This window comes from Sphaerodactylus townsendi, linkage group LG16 (genome assembly GCF_021028975.2).
Source record: "Sphaerodactylus townsendi isolate TG3544 linkage group LG16, MPM_Stown_v2.3, whole genome shotgun sequence".
NCBI classification, from domain to species: domain Eukaryota; kingdom Metazoa; phylum Chordata; class Lepidosauria; order Squamata; family Sphaerodactylidae; genus Sphaerodactylus; species Sphaerodactylus townsendi.
In genome coordinates, this window is record NC_059440.1 from 10458611 (window position 1) to 10476851 (window position 18241).

Here is an 18241-nt window from a genome sequence, read left to right on the forward strand (position 1 = left end):
CTTGGAGCCTGGCTTTTCCTGACCTTGTTCCCATCCGGAACAACCGAGCACTTGAGCCACTAGACTTGGCAGCTTCCAGCCTCTACCAATTACATACACACTCTGCCTCCAACAGAACACAAAGCGAGACACGCTTCCGTGCCAGTTTCAAGATCGCAGTGGGGAGGAGGCATCCATGCCCTTGGCAGGCAGGCCGTGCCCAGCACACAGTTCAGTTCCTAGAGGCCCTTTAGACCGGCACAGCTCCAGGAGTCGGCCGGCTCAAGTACCCACCACCCGGCTTGAGAAGCCACCTCGGTGACCTTCACCAGCAATCAAACCCGGTTAATAAATACAAGAAATTTTTTATTTAAAAAAAAACACACACAAAATACACACCGAGACAGAAGAGGAAGAAGGAAACACACCAACGTGGGGCCAGAAAGTCAGAGCGGCTCCAGATTTGGAACTGAATCAAGAAGGCCCTTTCCCCTGGAAGCAAGTGAGGAAGGGCCAGCCCCATTCCACACTCGGGATGGGTGGGGGGGAATCTCTGAGTAGAAAATATGGCTCTTTGGAGCAGGGCAGAATGGGCCTCCCCCTGAAAGTAATGCTTGATCCCAAGAGATCCTGCCGGCTCTGGCTAGAGAGGTCTTCAGGCACTCACTGAATTATTTGCAGGGGCCAGCGGCAGGGGGGGGTCAGAGGTCGATAGATGCCCCAGAGGGACCGCCAACCGGCTTTAAGGGCGGGGACTGTTGGGCCCTGAAGGCGGCAGCCAGAGGGCTCTCCCTCGCACACAAGAATCCTGGCCTTTTGCTGGGGGGGGAATCAAGGCACAGCACCGGGGGCCCCGGACTTTCCCTTTGCAGCACCCTGCCTGCTCACAGAGGTCTCAGCACCAAGGCAGGGCTGGATGCCCAGGAAGGAAGGCCCCAAAATGGGGGGTGGGTGGGTGGGTGCAGAGGCAGCCCAGCTGCTCTTGGGAAAGCGGAGGGGGTCCCCAATGGGGCTGGGCCGAAACAATTAGCACCGTCGGCAGGATGAGTAGGGAGCACAGAGACCCGTTCACAGCTGAGGCCCACGGTTAGGGGGTTGGGTGGAGGGTGCCTGGAGGGAAGGGTGGCTTTGCGCACCCTGATCCAGCCCTCGACTACTCCGGGGGGCACCTTTGCAAGGACAAGGCACGGCCCTCACCCAGCCCCTGGGAGGGGGGGAAGGAAGGGGGAAATTCAGGGCATGATTTTCTGAGGGATCTCCACCGAGGCCTTGATGAAGAGGGCATTGTCTTTCACGTAGTTGCGCTTCTTGATGTCCTCGTGAGAGATGAACTTGGGGTAGCCGAACCCCAGCAAGCTCTCGTCCAGGGAGGCGCGGCCCTGGCCCGGCTTCTGGAAGTTCTTCCAGTTGGGGTCCGGAAGGAACGTCTCCGTGATGTGCTGCGGCTTGGAGAGCGAGGGGTCGCTTTGGTCCAGCAGAGAGAAGGTGACCCGGGGAGGAGAAAGGAGCTACTCCAAGAGGTTGTGTTACAGGACAGCCGGGCACCCTCGGGATGTATTGACGGGAGAGCAAGTGCCCTCGCCGGCCTCCTGCTCTCATTGGAGGAAGGCGGAGACCTGCAGCTTGTAGCCCGTGCACTGGGTGGGTGTAGAAACCCGGGGGCACAGAAGGACTTCACGTGAAGTTGGTCTCTTAAGAGCTTCTTGCAGTTTGCGGCTGTAGTCGGCAATCTTCCAGATCAGCACGCCGTCGCTGCCCATGGCCAGCTCCTCCACCTCTCTGCGCAGCTCTGTCAGCTCCTGCCGCTGCCTGGTCACCACGCCGCCCATCAGGCCCAGGTGGAGCTTGGTGCTCTCGTCCAGGTGGCGAGATAAGTGGATACAGCTTTGGCACTCGGCAGAGGAGAAACGAAAGCAAGTCAGAAGGATTCCCCACTCACCCTCGGACATTTTTGAAAGCAGGACCGCTCTGGGTGGCTCACAATATTACTGAAGAGCTACTGGACTAGACTCAGGCTCCAGCCAGCCAGAGGCGTACCATCCAGGGGGCACATGGGGTCAAATGTCCCTGGGCTGCAGCCATTTAGTCACATGGGGGTGGAAATCACCAAGCATCTCCTCTTCCCGGTCCATACACTGACTTCAAGACCTGGTGCAAAAAAAAATGGTTTGGTTGTGGTGGGGGAGGGCAGCGGCCCATGGCAGGGGGGGGGGGCACTAGATCTGCTTCACTAACATTTTGTCTCCAAGAGTGGCCAGCCAGATGTATCAGGGTATAAAGTGACCCTTCTATTTTTCTTTCTTAAATAATGTTTGCATTAATTTTTTAAAAAATATATAATTCAAAAACAGAAAAAAACAGAAAGGGAAAAAAGAAAATTCAGTTACCCAACACTTTGGATCTTTAAATTGCAACACTAACATCATTCAGAGAGAACATTCCATAGTTTTCAAATTCGTTACTTTCTGACATTCAATTATAAAACAGCAATACCTAAAAAGGAGTTACTTATATCTTAATAACAAATTAATATTCTTACTATTATTATTATTATTCTTACTTAATTGTTTCAGCCTCAAATAAGATCCCTTCTAATTTTGCCAACCTTTTAGAATTGTAGGAAAGCGACTTGTTAATTCCATATAAGAGTTGATTACAATTCCTTATCATCCCTGCCAGCATGGCCATTAGCCATGCTGGCAGGGGCTGATGGGAATTGTAGTCCATAACATATGGAGTGCCAAAGATTCGCCACCACTGCTCTAGAATTCCCAGGTAGACACCTTCTGTTTATCTACCATAGACAGCAGCATCCTGCATGAATTTATCTCATCTTTTTTAAAAAAGTCACTGCTACACCTGCTTTTCTTTCTTCTCTTCTTCTATTTCCTGCTTTACTGTTTATATAATGTGTATGTATTTTAACTTCAATAAAAAAAACTTTTTTTTTAAAAAAAAGAAGAGTTTTATGGATATCGTGGATTGCCAAAAAGACAAATCAGATTTCTAGATCAAATCAAGCCTGAACATCCCCAAGAAACTAAATTGCCTAAACTGAGTCTACCATACTTTTGTCACTGAAAAGACAAGAGTTGCTGGAAAAGACAATAAAGCTAGAACACACATATTGTGGCTGTGAATTCCCTAACTCGGTTGTGCAGAAGTAGCATTTCACGGAGTCTGCTCTGACCTTGCCCCAACGTAATCATTAACGCCGTTATCAAAATCCAGTGTTTATTAACGAACCACCACTCCTGCTCCCACACAACAACTCACCAGTGTTAAAGGTCGTAGCAAAGACAGTAGCTGAACGCTAGGAAATTTGTCCTTGGAACGTGATTTCTACAACAGAAGACAGTTCTCCAAATTCCAAGGGAGAATGGTTGAGCACTTGCAACACCTCCCAGTTTAATGTCGCCCATTAACGGGGCGAACTGACAACTGTTTATCCATTCGCAGCGAAGGTAGCGAAGACGAAAGCCAGCAGCCAAACAAAGGAGTGGCAGCAGTTGAGAAGTTAAAACGCTTATGTCACCAGCAGGAAATGGTAGCATTAAGAGACGGCTGGACACACCGCTCTGCAACTCACTCAGACTAGGATGGAAGGAAAACAGGAGTGTTGAGGCTTACCCGATGTTTGCAGCCAGCGTCCTTGAAGGGGCAAAGGGCCAAGGCGGTCGTGCAGTTTTCTTTCAAGTGCCCGTTAAGGTCTTCTCTGGCAATGCTGGACACCCCGCACTGGTTGGGGCAAGGGACAGGGTATCGTGGACACTGGTACTCATGATTCTAGGGAGAAGAAACGCGGATGCAACTCCAAGCCTCAATTTAAAAAATATATATCCCGCAGGTATTCTAAATTACAGCTGCCAGTTTCTGCAGAACGTGGTGTTATTTCTACTGGCGGGCCTGGCACGGTTCAGAGAGACAAAGAATTTGCAGGACATCTACACCATAAGCCCCAGTCAGAACAGCGATGGAGTTCACACATTTCCAAAGACGTTCACTGACAGCCATGATGTCTGGGAACTAAACGATTCTCAAGAAGCCACAACACTTTCACCAAGGGGAGCTTGGTGAAGTGCTGGAGCTTTACCTGGCCAGCTGACATTTCCCACTCCTTCCCTCACCAGAAGGGGCACTCAAATCACTGGGAAAAGAAGGAAAGAATTGGAGGAAATGGGGGGAGGACTTGGCGTGCTGGATCAGACCATCTCTGAGAGAGAGCCAGCGTGGCATAGTGGTTAAGGGCGGGTGCACTCTAATCTGGAGAACCGGGTTTGCTTCCCTGTTCTGCCACTTGAGCTGTGTTCTGCCTTGTTACATGGCAGATTTAACAAGCAAGAAAAGGCTAAAAGATTGTGCCCGTGTAATGATGGCTCAGTTGAATCTCTGGCCCATCAATTACTACACTGTCTCAGATTCAAGGAAATCAGATCCAAGTATGTGAATCTTACTCCTTTACATTTACCCGATCGCCCCGATTTATCTAGATTACACTACTTGCTGGACAATCCTGATCCTTCTCTCTGTATGATAGTGGCAGACTTTCTTATGGAAATTACTAAATGCCAGTAGATTTCTTAAATCAGTTTTTTACTATTGTTGTATTGTTGTCTATGCCAATAAAGGTTTGCTAGTAAACCCACTTGAGCTGTGGAGATTTATCTGAGGAACCAGATTAGCTTGTGCACTCCAACACACGCCAGCTGGGTAACCTTGGGCTAGTCACAGTTCTTCGGAGCTCTCTCAACCCCACCCACTTCACAGTTTGTTGGGGAGTGGGGGGAAGGGAAAGGAGATTGTCAGCCCCTTTGAGTCTCCTTACATGAGAGAAAGGGGGGGGGGGTATAAATCCAAACTCTTCTCAATTGCCCAGCAACCCGCTTCCAACAGTGGCAGCCAGGTAATGCCAGGAACCCCACAAGCAGAGCTGTTTAGCAATCCCAGCTAACACTCTCAGACAGATCTCAAAGTTCACATCCCCCTATTAAAGCCATTCAAGAAAACAGCCGCTGCTGCAACTTATGGGCGAGAATCCCATTCATTAAATTATGCACGGTGCGGAGAAACCTTCTGAGCCTACTGTCTGTTCAATTGCTTTCAGATAAAATTATGGACTACAATTCCCCTGATGGGCTGATGGGGATTGTAGTCCATGAACATCTGGAGAGCCACAGGTTGCAGACCCCTGCACCAGTCCTTATCAACCTACCCATCAGTTTCATTGATCAAGAACCATCTCTCAAAAACACGACCTCTCACGTCTCCCTGTGTCTTTTTTAAAAAGGCAGGTAGTAGGGAAATTTAGCCTGAAATGCTAAAGGACTAGCCCTGGACTCTTTTTCTCAAGCCACAGGAGGCCCTTACAATCCCCAGCCAACACCTGTTTGAGCTCCCTCACCCCTGCCCCAGGACTTCTTTACTCAAAGCCAATCCTCACCTGGATGGTATCATACAGGAAGTCCTTTGCACAGTAGCTGCAGGGCTGTGTGCGCTTGGGGCACTCCACAAGCATATGCTGCGAAAGCAGCCTGCGCATCATGCGCGCCCCACACTTGTTCTCGCAGTAAACGCTCTCCTGGGGACACAGGCCCTCGTGGTTCTGGGAAGAGAGTCACAACATCAGCGGTTATTTGCCAAGAAGGATGAGCAACGTGTTACCTGAGGTCACACCTGCCTGAAAGTCCTTCCTCCAAAATGCCACACCCGATCCCGAGAAAGGATTAATTTCCCCCAGGCATCTAATAACAGCAGGAATTCATCCAAGCTGCTGGCTACGTATCTTTCCCCTGAAGGACACATCTTCAGAAAGGGGACCGGCAGCTCGGCAGAGGACGCCCCAAATTCTCTCTGGCTTCCTTTGAGCACAACTGGCAGGAGACGTGGTCCCCAACAGCCAAAAATTGGACTATATCCTTCCAACAACAAAGCCCAAATTCAAGATCTTCCCTCCTTAATTTATTCATTCCTTAAAACTCTCTTTGGTTTGTGACTTAGCGGCACCTTTCCAAATGGCCTTAGGCAGTGCTCGAAGCCGGACAGAAAAGAGACCCTCCAACCCACAACCAATTAGCATCTTGTGCTATAATGGGCTTTTTTTTAACCAGCCAGATTTCATTGCTCCTTCCCGGCCTCCTCCCTTCTTTCAACTTCAGGGACCATGTGCAGGTTTTTCTCCAAGCCGAGGAGACCCCCTCCCTTCTTTTGCACCAAGCCTCAAAACTATCCAGAGCCAGCGTGGTGTAGTGGTGACGAGCAGGTGGATTCTAATCTGGAGAACCGGGTTTGATTCCCCGCTCCTCCACCTGAGTGGCAGGGGCTTATCTGGTGAACCAGATGTGTTTCCGCACTTCTACATTCCTGCTGGGTGACCTCGGGCTAGTCACAGTTCTTTTTGAACTCTCTCAGCCCCGCCTAGCTCACAGGGTGTTTGTTGGGGGGGTGGGGGAAGGGAAAGGAGCTTGTAAGACACCCTGAGTCTCCTTCCAGAAGAGAAAGGAGGGATATAAATCCAAACTCTTCTTCTTCTACCCACCTGCAACAGCAACAGCTTCCTCCTGAGAAGTTACCCCTGCCTTGTACTTTGTGTGACAACACAGGAGGGCAGCCAAGGTTCCTTGGCACAAAACAGGAGCCGCACAAGCTAGCAAGAAGCCAGAAGGTTTCGGAAGCTCAGCCTCAGCCTTCGTCCTGACAAAGGGAGAGGTTTCTGGGGGCGCGTACACAGCCCGGAGGCCTGGTTGAGCAGCCACTGGGGAAGAGGGCCCTGCCGCAGCTGACGAAGGCCCACCACAAGCCGAGCAAGATTCATCTCACACCTGCCCACAGGTGGCTGGACCAGACCCTGCAGCCTCACCTCGTAAGCTTCCCCGGTGAAGTCGGTGCCGCAGAATTCGCACTTGAGGTGGCGTTGCGGACAGTCATGCTGAACGTGAGCAGGCAGGTCACGGCGGCTCAGCTTCACGCCACAGCGATTGGGGCACGGCACCACGTTGAAGCTGCACGTGCCAAGGTGCGCCTGTGCAAGGCAGGAAGAGAGACAAAAGAGAAAGGAACAGGGCATCGGTTAGCGCCATGCCAGTCTGGCCTCCTCTGGATCTAGACCATCTCCAGATGTTCATGCAATACAGATGGATCTCCAGATGTTCATGCAATACAGATGGATCTCCAGATGTTCATGCAATACAAATCCAATCACCCCTGCCAGCATGGCCAATTGGCCATGGTGGCAGGGGCTGATGGGATTTGTAATCCATGAACATCTGGAGAGCCGCAGGTTGCAGATCCCTGAACTAGACCAAACCACCCCGCTCCTCACACGTCCCATGCCCGGTGCCCAATTACCCTCCTCCATCTCAACGTGCACAGTGCCAAAATGCTGCACAGGGAACAGGCAATCTAGCCGCTGACCTGCAAGTGCCGGATCGTGCCGCTCCAACGACAGCCCTCCTCACTGTGTATGCATCGAATAGTCAGGCTTAACACCTGAACCTCCAAATCAGGGTCTGGGTAGATCTGGAAGGGGGGGGGGCAGGAGAAAAAAATCAGCTCTGTAGGGGCTTGGAAGCAAAACATCACTGGGTGCCAATAAGACAGCCCCCTCCCCCATTCTATGGCGCCCTTTAGCACACTGCAGAAAGGTGCAGAGGCACGCTCCCTGTCCCCAGAAGCAGACAGCTGGACTTTTGACCAAGGGATGGATAATGTGGGATGGAAGAGCTGGCCGTCCGCAAGTCCACAACCACTAGGGCTCACCTTGGCATAGTCGAGGGGCAGCTGGTCCTCTGGACACTTGAAGACCCCTTCACTGCAAAGAGCAATGAACAGCATGAAAATCCAGACAGATCCACCTAGTCCATGTTGCAGACACAGGATTAACGCCCACCCCCACCCCCCAAACGCAAAAACTGTGCTCTGAGAATAGCCATATTCCACCAGTTCATTTGCCCACTGCTGTTTCTTTGTCGCCATTTTGCAGCGCTTCTGGCCACCGGAAACTCAGCCTCTCCTCTGCAAACTGGTCTTGGGACACCAGGGCACCCCAGCAGGCAAGACCTACTTCCCTTCTTCCGCAGAGCAATCGCAAAACAAAACCACCCTGACTCCTTCCAGTCAAGGATGCAGCTGAGGGTGGGCCACGGCTCAGCAATGGAACATGTGGTAGGCATGGAGAAGGCCTAAGGTCGGGAGCGTAACTAGGGTGGAGCAAGCCGGGGCACTTGCCTCAGATGCAAAATGATGGGGGTGTCTCGGGGGCCCCTTTGAGGAATGAGGAGGGCTTCGATAGATGCTCTGCTGCTCAGCTCCACTGCTCAGGCAGGCAAACCAGCCCTCCGGAGAGCTGTGGTTAAAAGCTATGGATAGACCTGGCCACTATGGTTAAACGATATGGATAGACCTGGCCCTCTGTGATCAGAAGCTATGGATAGACCTGGCCACCATGGTTGTAAAACTATGGGTAGACCTGGCCCTCTGTGGTTAAAAGCTATGGATAGACCTGGCCCTCTGTGATTAAAAGCTATGGATAGACCTGGCCACCATGGTTTTAAAGCTATGGATAGACCTGGCTCTCTGTGGTTAAAAGATATGGATAGACCTGGCCCTCCAGAGAGCTGTGGTTAAAAGCTATGGACAGACCTGGCCTTCTGTGGTTAAAAGCTATGGATAGACCTGGCCCTCTGTGATTAAAAGCTATGGATAGACCTGGCCCTCTGTGGTCAAAAGCTATGGATAGACCTGGCCACCAGAGAGCTGGTCTAACTGTCTTTCAGAAGATGGGGAAGATCTGCCAGATTTGGGGGTGGGAGGTGCAATTTCAGTGCTTGCCCTGGGTGCCCTTTTCTGTAGATACGCCCCCCCCCAGCCTAAATAGGATGGTACCACCTCCTCAGCCTAACTCAGAACTCTCTAGAATAGGGTGCCAAACCCTTCCAGGGGTGGTGGATTCCCCGCTTTGAGTCCCCTCCTCTCCGTGCTGTCCAGCTGTCTGGCAGGGGTCTTACCAAGCTTAAAATGAGGCTTCGGCCTGGGCAGCGCTTGTGATGATGTCACTTCCGGAAGAGATATCATCATACAATGATGACAGGTCAACCACTCGGGCATTTAGGCAAAACTCCACAGCAAAAACAGCTTCTGCCACGGAGATTCTGCCCAAACACCAGAGCATCTCCCTCGCCATCATCGACATGATGACGTCCCTTCCGGAAGTGACATCATCCCACAAAAGACATCGAGGCCTAGGCACCATTTTAAGCCTTGTAAGACCCCAACCCCCGATGGCCATGGAGAACTTGGCAACTCTGCTCCCTTCCACCCAGATGTCCAGCTGGGAGAATGTGGGGTCACCTTCCCCCTCTTTTAATCCCCTCCATCTGCCTAAACCCTCCCTCCCTAGCCAGCCCAGCAACTCCCTGCTAAGCCAACTCCACCCCCACCCCATTATCTCAGCAGGCCTCTACCCCCTGGTTCCACACGGGCACCCATCCAAGCCTCACGAGGCCAGCTGGGCACTGGCACGATGCCAACGAAGCAACCACTGACGGGCCACTCAACCCCATCAGAAGGTGCCGGCAAGAGGCCCCCTTGCCCACCACCCTGGACAGTCCGGCCGCCAGACCAGAGAAGACCGGGGCGATTCAATCAACCCGGTGCTTCTGTGCCCTGCTTGTGGTTTTCCCGAGGGCAAATGGATAAGCTCCCTTTGGTCCGATCCAGCAGGGTTCCAGCACACTTCATGGGCTGTCCTTCCTGGTCGGCATCAGCGCCTTTCGCACTCTGACACACCCACCCACCGTGAGAGGAAAGCAGACACAGCTGCTGAAATGAGACCACCAGCAGGAGCCGTCAGCTGCTTGGACGCAGCTGCCATTCAGGGGCCGGCCGGCCCACAGCCGAGCCCGCAAGTTTGCTTCTGTGGGGCCTGGTTGGAAACCCCCCCCCCCCCGCCCTGCCTGTCTCAGCCCTGAACCAAGTGAGCCCTCCTTCACCACAGGGGGTGATGACAGGTGGACACCCTCCAGGCTGATTCGTCCTCCACCAAACACCAAAATTCAAACGCTAAACAAGCGCTGCAGAGCGCGGCCCCTAAGCCAGACGCCCTGCCCCACATCACCAGTTCAACCAGCGAGGAATCTCCTTTTTGCAGGGAGGAGAGTTCAGACACATAAAAACACTCTTCCCCCCCCCCTCCCGCCCCCAATCTGAAGTGGCCAAGTCTAGACACAGGATTACTCCGTCATCATCTGTGTGTGGAGGGAAGCCCCCCCCCCCCAGTCGCCTGAGACAGCAAATTCGAGCGCTCCGGCCCCTCCCTCTTCTCGTGCCCCAGGCACGTGCAATTGTCTCAGACCCCCCCTCCCTGAAAAGCTAGAGCCAACCCCTTCAATAAACACAGCTGCATTCCTCCTGCTGTTTTCCAAGTGTCTACGTGTTCTCAAATCCAGTGTCCCCCAGAAACCTTTTAAGCAAGCATGGGGAAAAAATCTCCACGGTCTCCTTCCCTTTGCAAGCTCATTTCAACCTCCCCGCCCCTCCTCAAATGTCCACTTTGGACCAGCTTTTCTCTAGACAGCCACCTGGGACCAAAGGTCACCAATGTGAAAGGGTCAACAGCAGTGCAGGAAGGGAAACATCCCAACCAATCAGATTGCTGCCTCCAAAGCTACCTAGAAAGCTTGGCAGGTCCATGAGGGCTCAAAGACAGCTCCCCCGGCAGCTGGGGATGATGCCAGCAGGACAGGGAAGTCCTCGAGAAGAGTTTAGATTTATACCCCACCTTTCTCTCCTGTAAGGAGACTCAAGGTGGCTGACAAGCTCCTTTCCCTTCCTCTCCCCACAACAGTCACCTGGTGAGGTAGGCGGGGCTGAGAGAGTTCAGAGAGAACTGTGACTAGCCCAAGGTCACCCAGCAGGAATGCAGGAGTGCGGAAACACATCTGGTCCACATCTGGATGGCATGTTGAAGAAGGAGCAAGCTTGTTTTCTGCTTCTCCAGAGCCTAGGATATGGAGCATTGGATTCAAGCTACAAGAAAAGAGATTCCACCTAACCATTAGTAAGGGCTGTTCGACAGTGGAATACGCTGCGTCACAGGGTGGTGGAGCCTCCTTCTTTGGACGTTTTTCAACAGAGGCTAAGTGGCCATCTGTCAAGGGTGCCTTAACTGTGTTCCTGCATGGCACGGGGTTGGACTTGATGGTCCTGTTGGTCTCTTCCAATCCTTTAGTTCTAACCCTACCAAAGGGTCGTATGTTGGGGTGAGGTGAAGCATCAGAGAGGTACGCCTGGTTCCTCTTTGTTCCTTGCGGCCATACCCGGGCAAGAATGTCAGGCTAAATTTTGCCCTTGCCACAGGGACTCCATTTCCTGTTATACGCTCTGAACTATTTTTACAGCAAGAATTTAAGCTGGGCGTCCGCCTCGGAGACAGTTCTCTTCTCCTCTTTGGCAAGGTGAGGAAAGGAAGAAGGCAGAGAGATTCTCAATCTGACAGCTGCCCTCCTTTTGTGAAGGGAAGGGAAAATGGGGGAGGGAGGGACGTAGGGGAGGAAAAAGGCTTATCTTCCTAAACCAATACAAACAGGATCTTGGCGGCAGTTTGTCCAGGAACGACCAGCTCCTTTGAGCTGCTGGCACAAAAAGAGTCCCCAGACAAGCCAAGGAACCTGTTTCAAGGGCTGAGATTTTGAAATTTAATTTTTAAAAACCAGAGTGCTTCTTGAGCACCGGCAGAAGCAGGTTTTCAGTATACCTAGGCTGGGCTTCAAGAGAAAGAGCATCCGCAAGAGAGAAAGACCCACGGAGCAACACGTTTAGATCTTTGAAGGGATGTCATGTTGGTAAGGGAGGGAGCAAGCTTGTTTTCTGCGGCTCCAGAGACTAGGACCAGGGGTAACGGGTTCAAGGTGAACGGAAAGAGATTCCACCTCAACATCAGGAAAAACTTCCTGACAATAAGGGCTTTTCGACAGTGGAATGAGGCTGGATGGCCACCGGTCAGGAGTGCTTTGATTGTGTGTTCCTGCATTACAGGGGATTGGGCTTGATGGCCCTTGGGGTCTCTTCCAACTCTATGATCCTATGAACATCTTAGCCAAATTTGGGGAGGGGGTGTCCTCAATTAATCTCCCCTATCCTCCCCACCAACAAAACAACAAGCTTTGGTGGAAAACAAGATATAAAACTGCTGAAAATGTTGCAGCCTGAAGAAAAAATGAAAGCCAAGCTTCCACTCCCCCAAAAAACACAGAATTTGAGGGGGTGGGAACTGAGATGAAAGAGTCATCTTCCTATCAAACCTGAACCTATTGTGCTGCTTCAACAACATAAAATGCATAATTTCTAACTTGCTCCACATATGAAAGGCACTAATTGGCATATTTACAATGTTTAAAAGTGTACCTGCCTTTGTTTTCTTCAAACACAGCTGCAATAAAATTACATTTTGCTACCCTATGACATGTATTTCGGTTTCTGCCATGGAAGAGATAGGGAGGGAATGAAAAGTTGAAATGGGGCAATAAATGTTGTGGTAATGCAAACAAACCATGCTATTTTGACAGAAACAATCGTAAACAATGAGAACATTCAACTGTTTTGATGACAAGTTACATTTTATAATGCGGGAAACGTGGAACTCTAGGTTTTTACAAGCCACATGGAGGCATATGGCTGTCAAAACTAAAAATAACCGTATCTTAGAAAATACATTTTGTATGTAAACGGCCTACCAAGGAGTTCTCATCGCTAAAGGCTACAGATTCTTGAGCATGAAAAATTATGTAAGACACTAATTGAATGAACTATTGTTTGGAAAAGAATTGTCCTTCATTGCAAAAGAGAACAAAACAAAATCCTAGGCTCATTCCGCACATGCAGAATAATGCACTTTCAAACTGCTTTCAGTGCTCTTTGAAGCTGTGCGGAATGGCAAAATCCACTTGCAAACAGTTGTGAAAGTAGTTTGAAAAAGCATTATTTTGCGTGTGCAGAAGGGGCCCTAGTTTATTTCAGTGCTTTCCTATATTTTCTAGTTTGGCAGTTGGGAAAAAAAACTAGAGGGGGAAGTCCTCAGGAAAAACACATGTTCTCTAAAGATTTTTAAAAACCTTTTCTTTCCTACAGGGCCTTCTCATACCTGAGCAGCCACAAACCCACCCATATCTCAAGGTATCTTCTCTGGAGGGTATACCTGGCCTAGTTAAGTCTTAATATAGTAGCCACAAAAAGGGAGGCCAATTTCCACATGGTAAAAATACCGGCAAAGCCCTGCTGGATTAGACCAGACTAATGCTGCTCTTCCACCCCGGCCAGCCAGGTGGTGAGAAGGTTCAAATTCTCCAGAAGGAGCATGAAACGCCCGCTGCCTCCGCACAGCACGGAGGTCTCTCTGGACCCCAAGGTGGAGAAGCGGTAGAGAGCATATGTTTCAGCTAAAGGAGCCAGAAAGTGGGGGGGGGGGGGGGGGCAAAGGATTAATCCCCTCTAAAGACTGTTCATTCTCCCTCATGCTTCGCTGGGCACAGAATGTGCTGAGGCAGCGCTGTGCTTGTTGTGGGGAGGAGCCGGCCTCCTGCCTTTCACCTTCCCTGCAGAACTACTGCCCAAAGGTCACTATAAAGCGCTCCAGTCCAAACACCCGGCGGGGCTCAAAGTCCACCTAGAAACAAACAACCGGTCCCAGCAGTGGGGGCAGCCGGTTCCAGTGGCAGGGAGTAACAGGAAAGGCACTTTGCGCATGCACGAGGAGAACCCGCGGTGGCAGCTTCGCCCCGTTCTGGGGCCGCATTGAAAAGATGAGAGGTTCTGGGGTTCGGAACCGGCAACTCCGGCCTGGCCACGCCTCCCAATTGTGCGTCGACCCGTTCAACATCAGGACCCAGATACAGGCCAGAAGATACCGCTCGGCAGGGGAAGAGCACATGTGCGCGCATGCGCCCTCACACATCATTTGCGTGCCAAGCCCCTGCACTCCCCACGCCAGCCAACGTACCCAAAAAGTAATCCTGGGCTCTAGGCTAAGTAAAAGGCCACACAGTTTGCTGCGAGTCCTGCAGCTGAGCGGCCAGCCCCGTTCTTAGTGTCTTCAGGCATACAGCTCTCCACTTGTCCATTTCACTTTCCCAACAGCCCTGCAAGGTAGGCTAGGCTGAGTGTAGGACTAGGCTTAGGTCGCCCAGCAAGCTTCCAAGCCAGATCAGGGATTTAAACCTTAGTCCCCACCAGCCCGGATCTAGTGGTATGTTAGCCAGGGCCCTGTCATATTTCTTTGGGGATCACTAAGAGGGCAGCCTTGGGAGGTGTTTGCTCTGATTCCAGCTTGTACCAACCTGTCTCTTATCTCACTGGTCTGCAGCTGGGAGCAGGGGGAGGTTTTGGATGCCCGTTTCTCACTGTCCAAGGGGTGCTTGGCGCACAATGGGCACACCACTTGCGAGTGCGCTTTCCCGCACAAAGATGGAGCGGGGCGTGTGCAGGACTGACGTTGCCACTGTGGGGGAATATAATGCTTTGCCCGTTTTATTGCGTTCAGTTCTCACAATAAAAAGTAATCAACGTTTCCGTGCTTGTAATCAGCAAATAAGAATTCTGCTTTCCAAGTATCGATTACTGAACGCGTCAGGGGTTGTGCCCTTGGCTTTGAACACCTGTGCCTGTGCCTGTACACACACACACACACACACACAAAGGGATACACAAAGGCGCGCGCACACACAAACCCCCCTTGGAATGAAGGAAGTGGCAGCCACGAAAACCAGAAAAATACCTCTGCAGGCATTCCTGAAGACACAAACGCTCTTTATGTTCCTCCGGCTGGGGCAAGCTCAGGCGTGTTTGGCCACCCGCCCCACACCCAAGGAAGAGAAAAGATGCCCACCAAGCGCTCACAGGCGGGCGGGCAGGGGCAATGGATGGCAAGGCCTCCCCTTGGGGAGGGGAGGGGGAAGTCAGAAACTGAGACACGAGACAGGAGGAAACGGCAAAGAGGGGAGGAGGGGCCTGGAGCCCCGAAAGCAGCTGCCACGCAGCTGGGAGAGAGGCAATACAGCCCAATGGTTGGAGACCGAGGATCGAATCCCCGCTCTGCCAGGGCACTTATTCCTTTGGGGTAGTCGCGAGGGAGGGGCAGCCATTCAGGCTACGTGCAACTCCGACGGGAAGGCAGGAGGGAAGAGAAAGCACGACGCCTCTCCCCCCCCCCGCCCCCCAACGCGCTCAGGTTGCACCTTCCCCGTTATCGGGGATGGAGACTGTCGCCTGCCCAGCGCTCTTCGCCGACCGTCGCCCCCAGTTGTTCCGAGGGGCCAGCCCCCTCCTATCGTCTGGATTGAAGGGGGGGGGGGTGTGAAGCCAGGCGGCGGCGCCCGAATGCCGGCGCAGTGTCGCCAAGCGAGGGGCGCCCAAGGGGGGGGGGGGCAGCCCGTCTCCACACCCCAACCCCCCCCCCCGGCAGCTATTGTTCCGCGGATCTCTCCCGCACCACCGGCGACAGCAGCCGGCGAGGCCTTGTCGGGGGGGCTTGGCTGCGAAGAGGCGCCCCCCACTCAACCACTCTCCACGGTCAGCCCCTCGCCCCGGGGTCCGACCCCCGGTTAAGCGCTGCCTCGCCGCCTCCCCCCTCCGCGCCCTGAGAAAAGAAACCCCCCCGCAGCCTCTCCAGCCCCCACCTCAACAGGGGGAGCCGTGCGCCTCGCCCCCCCCCCCAGCAGCCACGCCCCCCGCAAGCCCGAAGGGCCGGGCTGGCCGCGACCGACGGTGGGGAGCCTCGAGCCCGGACTCCCCGCTGTCCCGACTGAATCTGCCGAGGGCGCCCCCCTTCCGCCGCTCTGCACACGCTCAGAGGCAGCCGGGCCGCTGCGCCCCCTTCGGGCGCCGAGAGCCACGTGCGCCCCCGGTCGACGGGCGCTACCGGCAGCAGGCACGGGAAAGAGCCCCCCGCGCGGCGGGCACCGACCTGAGGAACTCCTGGAGGCAGGTGTCGCAGAAGCGGTGGCCGCAGGTGGAGACGCGCACGGGCTCGCGCATGGCCTTGGCGCACAATGGGCACAGCAGCCGCCGCTTGGGCTTCTCCAGGAACTTGTAGTCGAAGCCCGGCATCTTGCAGCCAGACAGCCGGGCGCACGGAGCGGGCCTCCCGCACCCGCTCCTGCTCCAGCCCCGCCGCCTGCAGCTGCAGCTGCTGCCGCTCCGCCCGGGCGCGCCCCCGCGCCGCGCCCCTCCTCCTCCGCCAGGCGGCCCGGCCGGGTCCTAGCGCTCCTCGCGCGCGCGCGCCTCCAGAGAGCCTGGTTGCCAACGCGGCGCCCTCCAGGCGGCTCCGGTGCCTTTAAGGGAAGCGCGTCCCGCGGCCGCACGGGGGCGCCAGGGAGGAAAACGCGGGCCGACCACGCGGCCGCCTCCGCCCGCCGAAAGGGGAAGCGGCTGCAACGGGGCGTGCAGTCGAGGGCGCCCACGCTGGCCACCAAAGCACGAAGCCGAGCAGTGGCACCTGGCTCACCCGCGTTGCCAGCCAGCGCTCTAACCACTGCTCCACTCTACCGCTCCTGCGCCAGCCGCGAGATCCCCCAAGTGCTGAACCTGGGAATTTGAACCTCTGAGCCCGGCTGGACCCAAAAGCGGGCGCCCCAGCAGCCCCCCACCCTTCGAAGGAAGAGGCTCTCACTCCTCCCCCCCCCACCCCAAATTGCAGGCATAGATCTGCCTGTGTGGGTTGGGAAAGGCCATGGGGAGGGGGAGAGGAAGCCCTGCGCAGGATTTGGCCTCAGAATATTCCTCAAGCGCCTGCTTGACCCAGACCCATGCCCTTTCCCCTCTCTTTACTCCACACTGCAGAGCCATTGGGGGGGGGGGGGCTGGAGCCACATGCCATAGAGGATCTGGCTGTTTTCCACTGGATTTTAATGAATAACTTCTTGGAAGGGGGGGTCTGTGTGTTCATCAGGGTGGTTTTCCTAGGTGGTTGTTGCAGCTGTGCAGGAAGCCCTAACCCAGGGGTGTCCAACTCTGGTGCCCCAGATGTTCATGGACTATGATTCCCATCAGCCCCTGCCAATTGACCATGCTGACAGGGACAGATGGGAATTGTAGTCCATGAACTTCTGGGGCACCAGAATTGGACACCCCTGCCCTAACCACTAGCCACACCATTCTCCCCATGGAACACAGGACGCCACCGAGACGCTCTCTGTGCCTCGTTTTTCTTCCCAGGGTGAATCTGGAGATTGTTTGGAAACCAGAACTGGATTTGAGACCCTTTCACCACCAGGCTCCAGCCAAGCACAGCTCTTGCCAGGCTTTGAAAGTAGGGCTGGCCGGTCGCCCCCCCCCCCCCCCATATATATCCCTACTTCTCCCCAAAACACGGTGACCAGTGAGGAGCATGGCAGGATGCTGCCAACCCCTCTGAGGAATGAGCTTATCTAGAAGAAGGAGTTTGGATTTATATATCCCACCTTTCTCTCCTGTAAGGAGACTCAAGGTGGCTAACAAGCTCCTTCCTCTCTCTACAACAGACACCTTGTGAGGCAGGTGGGGCTGAGAGAGTTCCGAAGAACTGTGACTAGCCCGAGATCACCCAGCAGGAATGTGGGAGTGCGGAAACACACCTGGTTCACCAGATAAGCCTCTGCCACTCAGGTGGAGGAGTGGGGAATCGAACCCGGTTCTCCAGATTAGAATCCACCTGCTCTTGACCACTACACCACACTGCCCCTACTGACCTAACGGGTGGGGAATCAGCTTATCCAGAGCCCCTGGATCTTTCCTTCCAAGACCTTCCTGCAGAGACATCTTTTGTCAGACAGTTTCCCAGGGCAGCCATCTTGGTTTTCAGTAGAACAGTTAGGTTCAAGTCCAGTGATGCTTTAGAAACCTATGAGAGTTTCAAGGTATAGGCTTTTGAAGGGAGCTTTGACTCTGGAGCGCCCTTCCGCTGGCCCCTGGCTGATCTCTAAGGTGTTTCTGTACTTGAATGTGGCTGTGGTAGGACACACACGGTGAAGGCCAGCACGCTTTTCATTCGGGGCTGCTCCCAAAAATCCACGGGGTGCTACTGGCAACCCAGGGATCACAAAGTGAGCCTAAACAAGGGATCCCTAACTAGACACCAGGGCAACTGTCGACCTTTTTTTTGATGATCCACTCCTTTTTTTGATGATCCAAAATGATCCACTCCGTCAAATGTTTTTATAAAGTTGGATAGACGAAGTGGATCATTTTGAGATGTTTATGTTTATGGTATAATGTAGACAGTGGCCTTCTGTAAAAT

At 53.5% G+C, this 18241-nt stretch overlaps 1 protein-coding gene across 1 annotated transcript; it reads right to left on the minus strand.

Annotated features, from left to right (window-relative positions):
- Positions 1-327: 327 nt before the first annotated feature.
- TRAF4 (TNF receptor associated factor 4) lies at positions 328-16185 on the minus strand. Its single transcript, XM_048519371.1, is given in 7 exon segments — positions 328-1871; positions 3610-3765; positions 5420-5581; positions 6836-6997; positions 7390-7494; positions 7735-7786; positions 15932-16185. Coding segments are annotated over 7 exon segments (1440 nt in total). The 5' UTR covers positions 16075-16185; the 3' UTR covers positions 328-1211.
- Between the last annotated feature and the right edge of the window lie 2056 nt (positions 16186-18241).